The sequence below is a fragment of the Watersipora subatra genome, chromosome 6 (genome assembly GCF_963576615.1).
Source record: "Watersipora subatra chromosome 6, tzWatSuba1.1, whole genome shotgun sequence".
In the NCBI taxonomy this organism is placed as follows: domain Eukaryota; kingdom Metazoa; phylum Bryozoa; class Gymnolaemata; order Cheilostomatida; family Watersiporidae; genus Watersipora; species Watersipora subatra.
The window spans coordinates 41,462,592-41,482,112 of NC_088713.1; the positions used below are offsets into that span (position 1 = coordinate 41,462,592).

Here is a 19,521-nt window from a genome sequence, read left to right on the forward strand (position 1 = left end):
AGTCAAATATTAAACAAGTTTACGATAAGATAGAGTTTATAATGAAGCACTTTTTGTATACTTTGCCTTCATGTGGCTGTCTACTTTTTATTTTAAAAGATGAAAAACTCTCCAACCATGGCTTGTTTAGCCATGCCAGTTTGAATAACTTCAGTTATTCCAACTTCATAAACATTTACAATCTTTAACGTTTTCATGGCATAATATCAGAGTGCAATATCTGAGTAGAGTATTAAAATAGCAGTCGTGACCTAGTGGTCTCAAACACCTGACCTACAAACGAAAGGTGTGGGGTTGATAGGAAAGATATACAACTTTAATGTATTCTTTGGAACTGGGCATGTCTCTAGTGCTCAATTTTCCAGTGCCACTAGACTCAGACATGTGCAGCCAAAATTAAAGATATTTTGTTTTTGCAACAATGCTTTTAAAACAGCACAGCTTCGGCTAAGTGAATGTCATAATTACATACTTGATTTTTGAAGAAGATTGTGTATGTAATTTATTTATTTATGTAAAGCTCAACTGTGCTGACCCACAATTGAGCTCTAAGTTTTCCAAGGTGTGCAAATACCATTACCTCTCTTTTTCACAACAAATGCATGCAAAATAGAACATGTTTTATTTGTAGAAATATATTAGAATGGCAGCTGGCAATGAAGATGATGTACTCAAACTCCAAGTGTTTTTAGAAAGGCCAACCAGATTAGTGGTCGAAGCAGACATGAACCATTTGACAGAATTGTATGAGACTGGTCTTTGTAAAAACCTCATTACTAACCATTTTTCTCAACTTCAGAATACGCTCAGAATAGTTCTAGAAAGTGCTGTCAGAAACTACTATAGCAATCCACACTTTTTTGAAGGACAACATTACTACACAAACCGACGTTTTATGAGTCTTTTGCTCACTATACTAGACCCAAATGAATTGGAGTCTGAACTGGTCACTAAAACATTGGATTACATTTTAATGACCGGACCTTTTCAGACTAACCGCATTTACAGCAATGAGAGACAAGCAGCCTTTTTTCCGCTCTGTATCATTGTGGTGTTCTTTATCACACATTGGAAAGCGGTCGTGAAAAATTACAAGTGCCTTTGGTTAGAGCATTTTGTCAGTGTGTAAAATTGAACCGAATGAATGGTGCGAGGAACCTTCTTTATGTAACAGCAGCAATGCCTCCTTGTACCCTCGCTCGTATCACATCCAGGTCTACCAGCCAAAATCTACTTCCTATTGCTTTTGCTATGATAGAGATGGGAATATTTTGCTATCATCAAGATTGTGTGGCTAAAAAACGACCAAAAGATAAAGTTTTTGATGAACTTATTTCGAAGATAAAACAACAGCCAATGAGCTTGCAGCAGCTTGCGAGATTAACCATTCGACGTTGCATGAAAGATGTTGATGTCGTTAGAGGAAGCTATAGTTTGCCAATTCCAGTCTTACTACAGGACTATGTTAGCTTAAAGTTCTTAGATGCGACCATTACTCACATGTACTTTCCAGATGCTATTCCAACAGAACATGATGTAACACACGATATTAACAGGACCTATGGCACCACGTTTCCATCTGCTTCTACTTCTTTTGAGGCAGCGCTTAAATGGAGATGGAAATTGCAAAATGATTTGCCTTGGTTCTTCGATGAGTAGTTGCATGAGCGCTTATGTACAAACTCCCACAATTTGATGAGTTCTCATTGATAAAACATATAAATTATGGACAGCACCATAAACAGAGCTGATTAGTAATGCTGTTAAATAGAACAGTGGTACTTTTTAGCAAGTGTTACTTGTTGTCAGGCTTGCTTACTTTAAGCATTTTGACTTGATGTTCAAGAAAGAAGTCAACTCTTGACCTTATTTGGTATTCCGTTAACATTCAACTGGAGCAGTGATTAGTCACTTATGTGTAACTGTATATCAGCATAAACTCCATGAATTGATATGGATAGTCCTCTACTTCAATTAAGTGTCCCGCATTTGGGTTTGTATGATCCTTTTATATAGGAGATATTTATTAGGGTATACACCTTATTTTTTATATCAAATCTTTCATGTGAACTGAAAAGACAAGTTTTTCACTTTTTTCTGGACAACTCATATTACTAGTGAGAGGCAAACTGGTAGAAAATGGTTTGTATATCGATATTACCTGTTTGGTTCCTAAAGATTAGCCCAACTTTCACAATATATCCTGGACATACCATGATTTGCTCTACCTCAACAATGTAAGGTGATTTGTAATTTGCTTAAATTCTGGAGTTATGCACTCCCTCAGTGCTTTTCCAATCTCTGAATGTTTACAACTCCTATTCTCAAATATTTATCTCTGATTACAGCACGATGGTGATAAATGATAAAAACATGAACTCTGATGAATGGATACAGCAGTTATACAGCTCTGTCATTTCATTCAAGTTTAACAAACAAATGAGTCATATTAGTGTAAATACAGCACTAGCTTCCCTTACACCATTATTGATGTACACTCACCAATCACATGTTGATAGTGCATAACAAGGTGTAGAAACAATGTGATGCTAATATATGAGGTTTACTACAAGTTTCTATAAGAATGATGAATAACACATGAACACATATAACACATGAAGGTTAAATACAAGAGCATACAAAAGCCATCTATGAATTTGGAGTTATCCTTTCTTGAACAAGAAGGTTTTCTGTGCTTTCTGACTTGCCTGATCAAATTCATGTTTAAATTTTTGCGCTGTTTTTGGAATTCATCTCAAATCTTTTTTTTTAAATATTTAATGAATTTTTCTGATTGTTTTCTGCAGAAAACGAAAATATGATAACAAGATTTCCTGATACATTTGACTTTAATGAAGACAGGATAATAGGGTTGGCGGGTCATGGTGAGCTGATTGTCCTGTTTAACTGGTGATCCTAAAAATGAAGAAAACAGTCAATAAAAAGATCGTACACTATATAATAGTACAATATACAATGAACTATATAATGTACAATATTCTATATTGTATTTGCTTTTAAATAATTTCCTGTAGAAAGAAAAATCTCTAAACTGTCAAGGATTTAAAAGCAGTGAAGAGTAGACAACCGATGTAATGACAAATTATTTGCGGATACGTCCATTCATTCAGTCTTACAACCGATTTGTCTTACACTTTACTCAATTATTCTTTTAAACTCATTTATAAACTATATTAAGCAATATTTAGCCATCGTCAAAGTCTATAAATGATATAATTAAAAAATGCATTTTGATCTTGCAACTGTATTATATAAACAAAACTTAAAAAGATACATAGCTACAACTGCTGATACGCTTTCCTACCTCAGCTCACAAAATTCAAATCTTTACCAGACCAAACATTTCCATTTATTTATGACAATGAACCTCTACTTATGAAGGACTTTTCACACGATATTGCCAAGTTACGAAAAGTCTTTTTAAAGAAATATTGCTTCGACTTGTGCAATATGTTTCTAGCCATGAAAGACAAAAGGCCTCTCATGAGTTTGTTTCATTCTTTTGAAGTTTACTGTAAATCTTTTAAATTTAGTATGTGTGTTTATTTTCATACATTATTTGCCCTCTGCTGTCAACTGTTGATTGTCCCATTTCACAGCTGTGTAGTTTGGAGTTATCATTTATGGCATAAAGCTTGTGGCAACTGTGTTTTCTAGCAAATAGCAGAATTTTCGGTATCATGACATGGTTTTTCAGTCTGCGCCGATATAAATAACTCTTTCTACATGTACATGTAGTTACGTTCTTAAGACATTTATTCTGAGTAAAATCAACTGAGATACCATTACAGCACCTTCCTCCTGTAACTGACTTCCTCCCACTTCCGTCTCCGCTTCACCACATCTAAATGACCAAGGCCGAAGGTTAACAAACCTTTTGTGGCTTTTATTCATTATTCAAATTCTTTCCATGTTTACTTTTAATGCTTACTATATATATATATATATATATATATATATATATATATATATATATATATATATATATATATATATATATATATATATATATATATATATATATATATATATATATATATATATATATATATATATATATATATATATATATATATATATATATATATATATATAGTAAGCATTATGTAAAAATATAAAAATTTTTAAATCTATAAAAAAGTCAAAAATCGACAACAAACTTTGAGAAATATATGTATATATATTATATATAAGTATATATATATTTCTCCAAGTTTGTCGTCGGTTTTTGATTTTTCTATAGATTTTAAATTTTTTTAATTAAAGTTCCACATTTTGCTGGACTTGAACTCACGAACATTGCAACCACAGTTTTGCAATTCAGTCCTTTAACCCCGACACTGTGAAAGCCGTTACAATTCATGGTTCCTACTACATAGCGTATACATCTTTTTTCATACTCACAGTATTAGACTTAAGTTGTTTTCGGCAAAACGATATCAGCATTAGATTCTCACAAAATTAAAGTTTGTCAATTGCTGTACTGATTACGACGAAATAACGATCTTTATTGAATCTTCTCATTTTGTATCAATTGTATAATTACAAAATCCTCCGTTTCGTAGTTTACATACTTGCTAATTACTACAGATTTACATTGCTCTCCTAATTTATTTCAGCTGCTCCAAAGACTTTTTTCCCAGCCACACTGCGTTTCTTTAATTCTGAGAATAGTGTATTAATTTATAGGTTATTCCATGCTAAATGACAGGTTAATTGAAGTTCTATGAATTCTACTAACTCTATGAAACACAAAGCTTTTTGTCTTCGCCGCACTAGGGCTAATTTGCTTTCCGCAAAGCGACATCAATAATAATCTTACTCAAAATTAAAATTTGGCAATTATATTTCCGCAAAACAATATCAATAAAAACTTTTCTCGAAATTAAAATTTGGTGATTATATCTCAGTTCAGCGTCACCCGCTATAATAAAAACCGGGTTAGCAAACTGATAATTGATTACTAAAATCCTTACGACAACTTTTTTCAAGTATGTTTTTATTAAGCTAATTTCATATAAGTTACGGTCAGTGTGTATGGTAAATATCTGTATTGAAGGTAAGAACTCTGCAAAAACATGTAGTAAATTTTAATGTTAAATTTTTTTGCAGATCATAACCACAAAATGCACTAAAGTTATTGTAGGTAACTACAGTTACTAAGGTTAACATTATGCTTTGTTAGTATTTGTTAATGATGATAATTTTTAACATGCAGTGATTGCATTAGATAATTACTATGGGTTTATATACCACTCTGTACGTCTATACAATATTTTCACCTCATGATGCCAACCCTGAAACAAACTAAAGTGACATAATCGTGTACCAAGTAATTTTTCATTGTAATTGTAGCAAAACAGATAATATTTAGCCATTACTTGCTAATGACTTCACATTTACATTTAACCACTTTCACAGTTTTATTTTTGCTCTTAATTTATTTCAACAAAACACTTCTTTCATGATATGAAATTTAAAAGTAGTAGTTTTATGAAAAAGTTTGAAAACCTTTACAGGTGTTTTCTTTTTTCTTTTAATTCATTTGAACTGCTCAAAAATATTTTCTCATGATATAAAGTTTAAAAGTTAGAATGCTAAGTGTTCTATACGGCAGGTAAAATAAAAATAAATTTTCTGTCCAAAGATTTTTTCATTACCCAGGCAACGCCAGGTAGCACAGCTAGTGTAGTAATATAAGTCATTCAGGTATTTCCAGAGGCTGTTATAATTACAGTAACTATTTACATACGGTAATTTTCTACTCATAAAATGTTTTCCGAAACTGAATAATGTCATAAGCAAAGGTTTCAAAGTGCTTTTTTATCTGTTTCAAATTAAATTTGTGTAGCTACAAAACAGGTTCGGCAGTACCATTAATATTACTATTTTTGTTGTCATTATCGCTATTATAGGCATCAAATTATCATATATTGTTGATGATCTATATTATGCTGAAATCTATAAAAGCACATGTACATCACCACATTAAACCAAAACTACTCACAACTCTGCAGAGATGTATTCTATCCTTTTCGATACAGTTTGCTTGGCTTCCTCTAGATCTTGATGAACCAGGAAAGGAACTGAAAGTGTAAACTACCAGCTAACAATGTTAATGAAGTCACAAATCATGCAATAAGAATAATTAGCTGTGACATTAAAGACCTAAGGCTACATTCAAACTTCCACTTTTGGAAATGACTGTTTTAATATTTACTTTGTATGTTAAAATAGCCAAATTTCGTAGAAGTTATTCGTCTAAAAAAATTTATATTTTATTTGATTTGTTCTAAGGCTGCTAAATGACGGACACTCAAGTAAGCTCAAGTATAGTACTCAAAACAAATCCATCATATAAAACAATTTGAAACTGCTAAAATCGAAAACCCAAATTATATGAAAAAACTATAATATTGGAGTGAAAAGTAAAACATCGTTTTATTTTTACCTTTCAGTCGCATAAACAGCAGTGTAGGCCAAGTGAATTATCAATTGAGTATTAAAGTGGTAGGAAGTGTTGTGTAACCCACACTATACAGTAATTGGTTGATCAGCATTTATTGAGTTTAAGCCATTTTCAGCATATACTTTGGGAGAACAAAATACACTGCCATTTTTCTACGCTTGTATTGTTTAAGCAATTGCGAGATATGATTGTTCGATTTTCTGTTGTACTCCATCAATAATGGCTGTGGAAGACGGACAAATGTAGTGTGCAGTGTTTTACCAATTTTGCCTCGAGGAGTAAGACATAGCAGTTTTTACCTGATTTGCATTTTACGGACTTTAGCGGCATTGAAGCAATTTGGAAAAATAGTCCTGCTGTAAACACACCCTTCACGCTCCAACTAGACATGACTTCTTCTCCTTTACAAGATTTTAAAGGTGCTAACTATATTTTACTGCCTCCTATGCACTAACTCATATATTAGAAATATTGAAAAAATAGTTTTTGCATATTTTATACTGTTTTTAAAAACTGTAGTTTCATATTATAATATCATACCATTGTTGTTTAGTTACTCCTTTGGAAATAAAAATGGCTGATTTAAATTAATTTGAGGCATGTTGACCACAAGGAATCTTTTGAAATATCATTGATTATTAAGAAAGATATTAAAGACTTGGGGAATGTGAAAAACACTTGAATACCAATGCATCAAGACTTATCACTGTTACTTCGTACTTATTAACTAGCTATAAAATTGTGAACAGAAGCTCAAGTATTACAGCCTTTATCTCAACTGATATAGTATAAGCTGTTGAGGGTTTACATCAATCATTATGTTCTGCCTTATCTTAAACCAGAAGTCAAATCTATTCGACAGCTCATCATATTAATATTACCACCTCTTACTTGTTTGCTGAAACCTGCAATTGTTCAGTTACCGAAATCATTAGACAGTCTCTAAGATAATTATTAAAGGTTCACTTGCAACAAAATTCCCATTACAGTTCTTTGGTATCAAAGGTTTCGTCATGTTTTACTCTGCCAAGTTGTAGGTGCAAAATACGTGACCGCTCATATCATTTTCAATACAAACGCGGCATTTCATATAGCGCACAATAGGCTCTCAAAGTGAAACTTGTCCATGCGGCTCAGACTTTTGTGTTTTGATGTTATAAACTTTCTAGGGTGAATAATATGTCAGAAATTGATTTCTGAGGTGTTTGATTGGCTAGGATGCTTTATTAGACTGTTTTGCAGACTTTAAAGTGGTTGCTAAAGACGATAAATTGCGATTAATTGATTTGACTTGACTGATAAAAATGGCGATTTTTCATTTTTGGTTATTCGGTCTACATATCGCATTTTAAAATGTCTTACCGCGATGTCGATGGTGGTGATTTTTGGAAAGAATTTGAGTAGGTCGATCTAAATTATTTAGATTTACAGTGTAAAGAAAAAATTGATAGTGATTCTGGAAGCAGTGAGATCGATTTAGTTCTTGAAAATGATGGCTTAGATGGGAATTTTCAGTCGAGTTTTACGGATAACAGTCGTGGTTTAGAGACATCTTCTACAAATAATGCTGCTGCTCAGCCGTGCTCAGATGATACAGGTACAGCTCTGTCAGCAGATGTAGATTTCCATCTCAGTGAAGATGAGTACCTACTGCAAGCAGGTCGGTGTAGTCTAAAAAGTACTGCATATAATACTATGAGTATTATTTTATTATGTATTATCTTATTAGTAGGCCTATTATTATGTAGTATTATTATCTTTGTCCACAGTTTGGCTTAAACGACCAACTTCTCTTTCCCTTACCAGTCTAACACTCAGTGTGATACATGTATTTAGTGTCATGAATTCATATTTACCTTAAATCAGCTAGCACCGTCACTGACCTGACTGATAATTGTTAAGCTAATGAGTTGTCTTTTGTTTTTAAGGTTGTAAACCGACATGTGGCTACATCGCACAGCTTGAAGTGTCAAAGATATGCATGACCCCCCCCCTCCGCAGTCAATCAATCACTAGCCAAGGAAAGCAGAGATCTTATCATTCCTGGGAAGATTTCAGCCATAATTGACATGTCAGAGACAACTGGCAAAAAGCACAAACACAAGGAGATGCAGCGAGAGCGAGACCGCTGCAACTTTGCTCACGAAGGTAGGATGTTTTTTATGTTACTGTAGAAAATCTGTGATTGAAAGCTGTTATTGTGATTACACACCGCTACATAATGCTTTCTGGTATGTATGTCAAAAAATATGCCGTGAAACATTTCCTTTTCTCAACGGAATTGGGAAAAACACGTTTCAAACATTGAAGCGACACTATAGGACAGAGGGAGCTGGATCAAGGAGTTTCAATTACCAAGGTAGAAACAAGAAGGCTGTCACATCAGATGTTAGTAAGGGCATTGCAGACTTCTTAGACCACATCACCTCCATTCACTCTCTTGACCTTCCAGGCCGAGTTTCAGGTAAACCAACCATGTTTTAAAATTTAAAAATAAAATGCTTTTAAAGCTTAAATATGGTTATTTTATTTTATTTTGCGATTAGTTAACTTAAGTCATTTATAGTGTCAGAGCTATGTTGAACATTATTCATCAAAAACATTCCAATAGGGTTTCGACCTGAGGAACTAAAGATTCTGCCTAGCAGCTTCACAGTTGAGTCAATATATGAGCTCTATAAGCAAAAGTGTCAAGAGACTATGCTTAACTTCAAGTGTAAGTCGACATTCAGAGCAATCTAGAAGGAGCTTCGGCCATATCTTATCATCACCAAACCAAGTACAGATCTGTGTTGGCTCTGCCAGAAAAACAACATGGCATACTTGAGGTATGCGCGTTTACAGTTTGAGTCCTAGTGATATTTGAGCATATTCGATATTCTAGCAAGTGTTCTTTGCACACTGCCCATTAACTTTCATTATTGTTTGTCACAACATGTCTGCAAACCAACTGTTACATAAACGAGCTGCAGAAATCAATCATTTGTTGCTTGTTACAAAACGCAAATCTTATTTTATATTTTCTTCAAAAAACACACACAGCCCAAAATATAAAAATAATTACTCGACTATTAAAAGGTTATAAGGCTATGAATGTAGTGTTTTTAGAGACTTATGTCATTGGTGAAGAGAAAGCTTTGTTTCACGCTGACAACTGTTGGTATGCAAACTACATCCAATGTGGTGAAGTTTCATGTTTGTATTGAAAATGTATTGATAAAATTATATATATCAAACCCTTTTTTAGTGGCCAGAATAAAAACAACGCAGTGATACAGTACTTGGCCTAGCGCGTTGCAAACGGGCTGCACAAGGAGATTGAGCTGGATTTTTTCGTCACGGGTCACACGAAGTTCAGCTGCGATTCCTGCTTTGGTCTGCTAAAAAAAATGCAGAACTAGCAGAGTTTCTTTTCTTTTTGATACAGCTGAGGTCTGTTTCTCATTTTGTCAATTAGTGAAATAAGAATATGCAAATCTTGCGTGCGCTATTTATACACAAACTATCTAAAGGTTCTTGGTTACCTAATCTGAGTTTTATTTAATTAGGTAGTAAATGGCTCGGCTCACATAAATCATGCCCAGCTTGTCATGAACGATCATGGCAATGCGCTCGTTCTAATAAAGGACTGAAGTGGATTTCTTCATACAAAGAGCAAAAGGATCAGCCAAATTAAGAGCTACCACCAGTTTATCTTGTCGGCGGAAAGATTAGGTATAATTAGTTTTTTATTCTTTACCATACTAAATTTTGTCTTTTAAAGTACAACATAGAAAAATTCAATAATTTTGTACAATTAATATAATACGAATAGACAGTGTGTGCAGTAATCATTGTTTTGCTGAAGGCAGTGTCTGAGCGAAAAAGCATGCCAATAGCTTGGAGAGTGAAGACATACAGCTTATGTCTGCAGAGTCAGCCAGCTCAAGGCAGCCCGAAATCATTCCACCACCTGGTCTGAGTTTTGAACGTCAGCATTATCTTTTCAAAGAAAGCAGAGAGTTCTGTGATGAGAGCAAAAGAGATATCGTGTGCCCGTTCAACAGCCTTCACAGCTCAATATGTCTGCTGCAACGACTGCAGAATCCAAAAACACTGCTAAAAAGTCTACTAAGGCTAGCTCTACCATCCCGATCTGGAAACGTAAATGGCAATCATAAACAGTAGCAGCAGTGCTATTAGTTTATTTTTTTTATTTATATTATGTTATTATATTATATTCATGTTGTTTTGATCATATTTTTATCAAATTTAACTTACTTCAACTTAAACTTAATTTGCCTGACAAACAGGTAACATTCATCTCAAATTGTCTTCCCTGGCTCAGAGGCCCTGAATCGCTTTCCCTAAAGGCGCTAACTCATTCATCTCAGTAAAAGTTCTGTGAGTGCATTGGGCAATTATTCTAACACTGATACATTTGCATCAATGTTATGCTGAAAATCATCAGTTCAACGTGCAACACAATTTAGTAGTAGCTCCTTTCTTGTGTATTAATGTGTTCTTTTCCAATGACACAACATGGGACCTTGACCCCCCCTGTTTCATGTATTCGAGTTCATGTGACGTCATATGGGACCCGTTTCATACCGTTCGCCGTGTTCTCTTCCCTATAGATCTCAATATTCATGAAAATGCAATGGCTGTAGCGTGCAGTTGCTATGACCTTCCAAAACGTCAACAAATAATACTGTTTAAAATTCAGTTCATCAGCTTTAAAGACAAATCTCTCAGTTTGTGGTGTCGATCATATTGACAGACACCTTTTTCGATAAAAACCTGTATCTCAGGTTAAATTGCTTCGATTTCAATTCTGAAAACAGCTTTGAAAAGCCAAGAAGTTTCTCTATTACTTCAGGCTAGAAGACAATTTTGTGATCACACCTTATTTGCATTGAAAATGACACGACCTGTCACATTATGTAGAAATGTGATTACAAACTCTTAAAAGCTCAAAAACGAACAGTTAATCGCAGTCATCACGAAAATACCGAAGGTGGGAATCTCTTTCCAAAACGGTTCAAATGGGGCGTTGTTGAACATGATGGTTTCTGTTTACACTTTGCAAGTCAAATTTTAAGTATATGCCCATCACCTTTTTTATTATGATGTGATAGTGATAGCTTAATGGTCCTAGCTCCGCATGACTAAGTTTATCAATTGCTATGGGGCGTTGCGTTGTCATGACTCATACATTAGCTAACCTGTTGCTAAGCTAGGACTGTCAAGTTTGCTCTTAGCTGTTCAGCGTTCAATTCAGCCAGACAAATCAGAGAAGGTAAGTTATAACCATAGTAGCAATTAACAAGAACCAGGCTGGACTCTTGTGTCATATAAGTGCAGTTTTTAAATAGACTTCAAGGAACTTTATTGAAAGTAGAGTGTGTAATCTAAAGTGATAATTATTAAAATTTAAATTAACTCTTGCTCTACATTCTGTAGTTGCACACCGAATACTAGTGATTGGAGGGAGCTTCTCTTCTCACAGCACGTTGATTCAAGTTTATCAGCTAGTAACTACTCTTATATAGTTCAGCTGAAGTCTTTAAGACTTGAGTACGGAGGTAGAAATTATAGAACTGATATTAGGAGGGCTCTTCTTAAATTGAACAATCTACAACTTTGACAAGGGAGACAACCAAAGTTTGTAAGTAAAAATCTTGGGTGAAAAGGTCAACTCATAACAACTGAGTGCACCTGTTAGTCAAATATTAAACAGGTAAACAAGTTTACGATAAGATAGAATTTATCATCAAGCGCTTTCTGTATACTTTTCCTTCATATGGTTGTCAACTTTTTATTTTAAAAGATGAAAAACTCTCCTACCTGGCTTGTTTAGCCATGTCGGTTTGAAAAACTTTAGTTATTCCAACTTCATAAACTATACAATTTTTAACAATTTCATGGCATAATATCAGAGTACAGTATCTGAGTACAGCATTTGAAGAGCAGTCGTGATCTAGTGGTCTAAAACGCCTGACCTACAAACTGCAGGGTGGGATTGATAAGAATGATATCCAACTTTTTGCTCTCTGAAACTGGGCATGTTTTCAGTGCTTAATTTCTCATTGCCACGAGACTCAGCCATGTGCAGCCAAGATCATAGAGATTTCGTTTTTGCAACAATGCTTTTAAAAACACGCACAGCCTCTGCTCCGTAAACGTCATAGTTGATCTTTGAGGAATTTCTCATGTACAAGCGAGCTCTAAGTTTCCCGAGGTGTGCAAGGACCATTGCCTCTATTTTTCACAAAAGATGTATGGTAAATAGAACATATGTTTTATTTGTAGAAATAGATTAGAATGACAGCAGGCAATGAAGATGATGAACTCAATCTCAATGTATTTTCAAAAAGGCCAACCATATCAGGGGTTGAAAAAGACCTAAACTATTTGACAGCATTGTATGAGAGTGGTCTTTGCAAGGACCTCATTACAAAGCATTTTTCTAAACTTCAGAATGCACTAAGGATAGTTGTTAAAAGTCCTCTCCTACGATACCCTAGCATGCTAAACTGTGAACGTGATCAACATATATTCAACGTTCAACGTTTTACGAGTCTTTTGCTCACTATAATAGATCCAAGCAAATTAGAGTCTGGACTGGTCACTGAAACTTTGGACTACATTTTAAGAGACAGACAATTTGAGACTAACAGCATTTACAGAGATAGGAGACGAGCAGCATTCTTTTCTGCTTCGTACCATTGCGGCGTTCTTTATCACGCCTTGGAAAGTGATCGTGTAAAATTACGACAATGGAATTTGGTTAGAGCATTTCATGACTGTCTGGACGCAGGCCGAATGAATGGTGCGAGGAACCTTCTCTACGTGATAGCAGCAATGCCTCCTTGTACCCTTGCTCATATCACATCCAGGTCTATCAGCCAAAATCTACTTCCTATTGCTTTTGCTATGATAGAGATGGGAGTATTTTGCTATCATCAAGATTGTGTGGCTGATGAACGACCAAAAGATGAAATGTTTGATGAACTTGTTTTCAAGATAAAAGAACAACCAAAGAGCTTGCAGCAGCTGGCGAGATTAACTATTCGAAGTTGCATGAAAGATGGTGATGTCGTTAGAGGAAGCTATAGTTTGCCAATTCTAGTCTCACTACAGGACTACGTTAGCCTCAAGTTCTTAGATGCGACCATTACTCACATGTACTTTCCGGATTCTATTCCGACAGGATATGATGTAACACATGATATCAACAGGACCTATGGCACCGAGTTTTCATCTGCTTCTACTTCTTCTGAGACAGCAACTGAATGGAGATGGAAATTGCAAAATGATTTGCCTTAGAACTTCATGGAGTTCTATCATGAGCGCTTATGAAGAACTTCCACAACTTGAGGAGTTCTCATTGAAACAACTTATAAATTATAGACAGCACCATAAATAGAGTTGATGATTAGTCCTATTAAATAGAACAATAGTACTTCTTAGCAAATGTTACTTGTGGTCACTACTGATCAGAATAGCTTACTTTGAGCTTTACAATGGCATTATGTTCAGTCAGAAAGTTTTTTCACTCGGGAATTATTCACACATGTTCAATTGAGCAGACAGCTCTTCACTTAACTTTTTATTGCGTTAATTTTGTATTGGTGCAGTAACCATTTACATAAATGCGTAACTGTATATCAGCTTAAACTGTATGATTTAATATAGATATCTATTTAATTAGGTGTCACATTGGGTTACAGGTCTTTTCTATGAATTATTAGATGTTTATTTTTAGTTTTTACTAAAAACTTATTTTCCCGGTGAGAGGCAAACAGAGTAGAAAATGTTTTTTATTGGTATTATTTTGTTGCCTCCCGCAAATTGGAATAAACCATTGTAAATTACCACAAATTACATAATTTGATACATGGACAACTGCTTCAATCAATTTGTTGCACATAAATGGTGTACAACAAAATCTTACCACATCTTTTAATCTTGCTAAAAATGGAAACAGCACCTGTGAAAGATGTGCAAAAACATGCAGCTTAAGCTATTCTATTTTAAACATCTTTTACACTTCTGTCATTCCTATTTCTAAATCGTATTACTAGGTGAGACAGGAGTCTGGCCATGACCTCTGAGGTAAGATCCCTTTATTTTTTAAAATATGTCCGCAATTAATACGCAACATGTCAATGTCCATTAAAACTCTTATCACACGGTAATTTAATGTGCACACAACTCCAAACCCGCATAATGAAAACATAGTGAACATCTGCTCCAACAAGTAAGTTTTTATAACAGAACTTCTAGATGTAGAGATTTGAATGTAGCATGTATTACATATAGTGAAACGGAATCAAAGACTATAGGCCAATGGTCAGCCAATAGGAAGGACCTATCGTCAGCATGCTTTATCCATAAAATATTACATTTGACTGCATTGACAGCCCTTCTAATGATCGACTATTTTACAAAATGCAAAACTGCAACAGCAAGTAGGCTAAAATGGCAAATGTTGTCAAAGTCAAATTTGGCTTGTACAGACATTCATGAAAATCAACGCTAATACAAGCAGAGAATATATGTCAAGGTTGCTGTATTCTGCACAAAAATACCCAAATAAAATGTTTAAATGACCAACTCACAGTTGTAAAATTCTACCACATGAACCTGTGGCACAGAGAAAAATAAATAAAATGGACAAAATAATAATTAAGACGACATACAGACAACTTTGTACATTCCTGCCTTCACCCTGTCAATACCAAACGATAGAAATAACACGGAGCGGTAGATATTAATATAGAGGTGAGAAATTAGGTTATATCTCCTGTTTCGTTTATCTGAAAGGGCTGATCTTCTTATTCCACCAACTGTTCTTTATAGTCTGAAACAATAAAAAATAATTAAAAAACTTATGAATATTATGAGAAAAAATTCTTTTTAAAAAAGTTTTCGCGTTAATCGTCAAAACCTGAATGTCTATTGAGACACTTATCGCAACAGGCACACAACTCCAAATCTGCATCATGGAAACATTTGGAATGTTAAAATGTCTCCTTGGCCAAGTGTGTAGATATTTGCTGTGGCTACATAAACCAAAGCTACTGAATGATGCATCATGTCGTGATGTAGAAAGGTCAATTAAAATATGCCCAAGGTTATGTCATCGCTGATGGACCTTTCATTACAATTATCAAAGCACCGACAGCATATTAATTATCTAAAATCAGTAACAATTTGTAACTCTAACTATAATAAGATTACTATTATTAATACTCTTATTATAGTAAAAGTTCTTTACTATAATAAGAGCCATGTCTGTCTGTAGTCAGGCTAAACGGCTCACACTCATTACGTTCATCTTCTTTATAACACCTTCACTAATCGATAACCTTTTGGTATTTAACATTAGTGGTAGAGATTGTCATTCCCTATGATTTATCGGCACCCATGACGATCTCTCACGGCACGTCAGACTCACAAGGGGCTACTAGCAATAAAGTGTGTGCAGCTATTTTATTTTTTACCAAAAGTCAGTCAAGTACAAAAATAATTTGGATTCATGAGTGAAAGAATAAAACTCAAGGAAATTTAGGGTATCGAAACCTTTAATTGTCTGAAGTATTGTCGAACAGGTTAGACGAACAACCTCAAATAATAACAGTGGCTTTCACATACATGCTACCCAAAAATATACCGTAAAACCTCTATTTGAACGCCGCCTCCAATTGACCGCCACTAGAGAGGAAGGGTTGAAAAATAGAGCGCCAGGGCGTTATATTAGAAGTGTTACGGTATGTTAGTTTGCTACCTTTGTTAACGGGTATATCAAGCCTCTGCTGCTAATAAAATTATATTTTCCATATTCAAACAACTTTTCTTAAATACGGAAGTTCAATCTTAAAATTTTGATATTTTGAGTTAACTTTCTGTTATAAGAATTGCCATCAAAAGGGGTAGTCGATAGATCTATCAGATGGTAAGACTTTCAACCCCTCAGGCAATCAACCCGCAAAAGCAATCAGTTAAAGGACTAAATTTTCATTCATTTTATCATAAACTATCAGTGTTTTTTTATCATTTGAGACTGTTTCCAATGTTTGAGGTGATCTGACTGCCAGGATGTTTATAGATTAAAATCGACCAAACTTTATTGTGGTTAAAACGCTCAGTTTCAAGGAATGCATGATTATGACACCTATAGTTGCACTTCAGCAAAGGGAGCGACAGAATAGGACAAGTAACGCTGCCACCTGAACGCAATAGTCAATTTCAATGTTGAGAGTGACAGGCAGCCGTGAAGCTGGCAACATCATCAAATTTACTGAAATGTTGTGTAAGGTTATATTTAATCTCCTTAACAAATGTGAATAACAAATTGGAGCTCCAAGTTTTTCAAGGGAGCACCTTTTTGCAGCTGTCATACTTTACACCTGCAACTCTTAGTTTACATAATGAGCACCTGCTAAAACTGTCAGACCTTCACACATCCCTGCAGCTCAAAGCACCCAATAAGTGCTTTTTTGCAAATGCCAGACTCGACACCTTAGTCAGACGTCCAAACTCAAAAAATGAGCACCTGCTAAAAATAATCAGATCTTGACACCCATTGCAGCTCATAACACCCAAGATGCGCTTTTCAACAAATGCCAGACTTATACCTCACCTGCAACTCAGTCTGTGTGGCTGTCAGCTCATGACTCATCTCCTGGCTCCGACATTCAACTTGCACTAGAGCCAGTTTTGTCCGCGCTAGTTCCAGCTCCAATTCACGGATCTTTTTGTCTTTGCTCGCTACCGATTGGTCAATAGGAGGCTTAGGGGCAGGTCCATTTTCTGCGGCCTTTTTGAGGGCTTTAGAACAGTCTGCACATCGGCCAATTATATCCTAAAGATTATATGAAATCTTTGTTGCGAGAAACAAGACACAACAAAACATATAATTTGAAAAACTAGTCTCTACAAAATAAAGATTCAGCGAATCCTGTTAGATAACACTGATTTATATCAGTCAATTATAGTAGGCAATGTAGTCGACTATATTAGCTGAAACATTAATACTTGCTAGATGCTAGGTATTAAATGAACCAGCAGAAATACACGGTGTTGCCCTGCTCACTATTACGAAACTTCTATCAAACAACTCTAACCTAAGTTACAACGATGCCTTTAGCCTCCGTCTTTAGCCTCGTGAGCCTCTTGCCCTAGCACTCTAGAATCAAATAGCCTAAAACCATATCTGAACCCATAAAAGTTGCTATGCGAAAGTTTGGTGCAACTCAGCTCACTGGTTTAAGAACGCATAGCGTATGAACAAAAACGATAAGCAAACAAACGAACAGACAAACAAAGACAAATTATATACCAATGTAGATAGGAGCCAATCATAGAAAGGAATGAACAAATATTAGAGTATCAGCTAAATAAATGCATGAAAATTAGGCTATATGTAGCTTTAGATTCGAAGTCATATGCGTAAAACCTGGTTCAAGGATTCATGAATTAACGTGCTTTGAATTTCATTATTGCTAATTTAGAAAACATAACAAAATATCAAAACATCTTTACTATTGAACGGTGTTTATGATAAGCATTTGTTTTGTCCGAAGCATAACCATAAATTTGAAGTTATCCTCTCTTCATGCCGCTTTCATTGACATGTAACTAACACTGCAATTACTCCATTGATGGCTCGCGAACATATTAATTAAACCTTTTTAGTACAGCAGAAAGTTTTTGTTCATACAGCCATGGCTTTATTAACCAAAATTTGTGACATCGATAGGCTTTGGCACATTCAATGTGATTCTGTACCACCAAGACCATACAATATATATCAAATTGTTCCTTAAAGGATTTTCTTTCCTTTAAAAAAAATTTATATGAAACGAAAACCATCACAAACATAATTCTAAAATAATAGCAACAGTGACAATAGGCTAAAAATAGCCGATGGTAAGGCCCTAAAGCCTGGTTCCATATACGTCACAAAGCACCGGCGACAGCACCGCAGGCTATTAGCAGTGAAATGGGAACATACACGCCGAGGACCGCCGGTAGTTGCCGGCGGTAACACAAGAGTTTAGCGCTATTCGAATTTCGCAAAGAGTCGCAGTCGAAACCTTCCCGAAATGCAATGTACAGGTGAAGGTCAGCCTTATTTAAACGACATGGCGAGCGAACATTTTTATGCCATTATTAGCGATGCAGCTTTATGTGAGCATAGCCACTGAGCCTAGCGTTGCAAACGCTTTGCTGCGCAATATTACCGCCAGAGTCTTGCAATCGATATGGGAACCAGGCTCTACGCGAACAGTTGTCCATACTCTTTCAGGAAGATCCGTACGTATACAGTCTCAAAATTCAGAAAAGAGCCATGACAGTCCAAGGGAAAGAGTGTAAACAGTTGAAAGAGTAAGAAACTTGACAGACTATAGAGATAGAGTCATTGAGTTCTTCTCCTTCATAGATGTCTCTGATGGCCTGTGAGACGTTGAGCTGCTCAGGTTTTGTTAATTATGTTGTAGATAGTTGGTATTTGAATGAACTTGTCTTGAATATGTCATGAAAATGTACTGGCTAAAAATAACGACTAACTCTGTTATTTTGGTTTTATTTTTATATTTAACTCTTGTTATTTTGTTTAGTAGAGGTTGGCTGAGCTGTGTGTGTTTGAACTATTTTGGTGGTTTGCTGGCCTTCTGGTTGACTCTTCTCCAATTCAATTCCTTCCTTTGTAAGTATTTAATATTAATTTACTAACTTCTGAGACACTGCAATACCCAAAGATTTGAATTTTAGCAGCCCTGATGTGTAATGATTTACAGGTTTTAAAACAGATATTAGTTTTGATACATGAATCATTTAACTTTTCAATTGTGACTATAAATATTAATAGAACTATTTTTTACTTTAAATGAATAACAATGAGTGCCAGTCTGTACTGTATTCAGATCTTGTTCAAAAATTTCAGTTGGAACAAAAGTAACTTTTTTGAATCATACTAAAGGAAAACTTTCACTATGGGAAAAGCCGTCTATGCCCATTTGTATGAAGTCAGGGTTTGAGAC

At 35.0% G+C, this 19,521-nt stretch overlaps 2 protein-coding genes across 4 annotated transcripts in view; one reads left to right on the plus strand and one right to left on the minus strand.

Moving 5' to 3' along the window:
- Positions 1-9,593: 9,593 nt before the first annotated feature.
- Positions 9,594-14,340, plus strand: LOC137398637 (uncharacterized). 2 transcript variants are annotated; one of them, XM_068084815.1, is made up of 2 exons: positions 9,594-9,646; positions 12,782-14,340. In XM_068084815.1, exon 2 carries the CDS (start codon positions 12,794-12,796, stop codon positions 13,796-13,798), a length of 1,005 nt encoding a protein of 334 aa, XP_067940916.1. In that variant the 5' UTR covers positions 9,594-9,646; positions 12,782-12,793; the 3' UTR covers positions 13,799-14,340. The 2 variants fall into 2 exon arrangements, with proteins under 2 accessions (XP_067940916.1, XP_067940917.1); XM_068084816.1 differs by lacking the exon at positions 9,594-9,646 and adding an exon at positions 11,694-11,768.
- Positions 14,341-14,761: 421 nt separating this feature from the next.
- Positions 14,762-19,521, minus strand: part of LOC137398913 (rab GTPase-activating protein 1-like) — a 95,908-nt gene continuing 91,148 nt past the window's right edge. Inside the window, exons 22-23 of one of the 2 annotated variants that reach the window (XM_068085076.1) lie at positions 17,118-17,339; positions 14,762-15,335 (exon numbers count right to left, since the gene is read on the minus strand). In XM_068085076.1, the coding sequence (XP_067941177.1) occupies positions 15,288-15,335; positions 17,118-17,339 (270 nt within the window). In that variant the 3' untranslated portion in view covers positions 14,762-15,287. Of the gene's footprint in view, positions 15,336-17,117; positions 17,340-19,521 lie in introns of those variants that run through there. The other variant, XR_010979055.1, reaches the window with a different exon arrangement.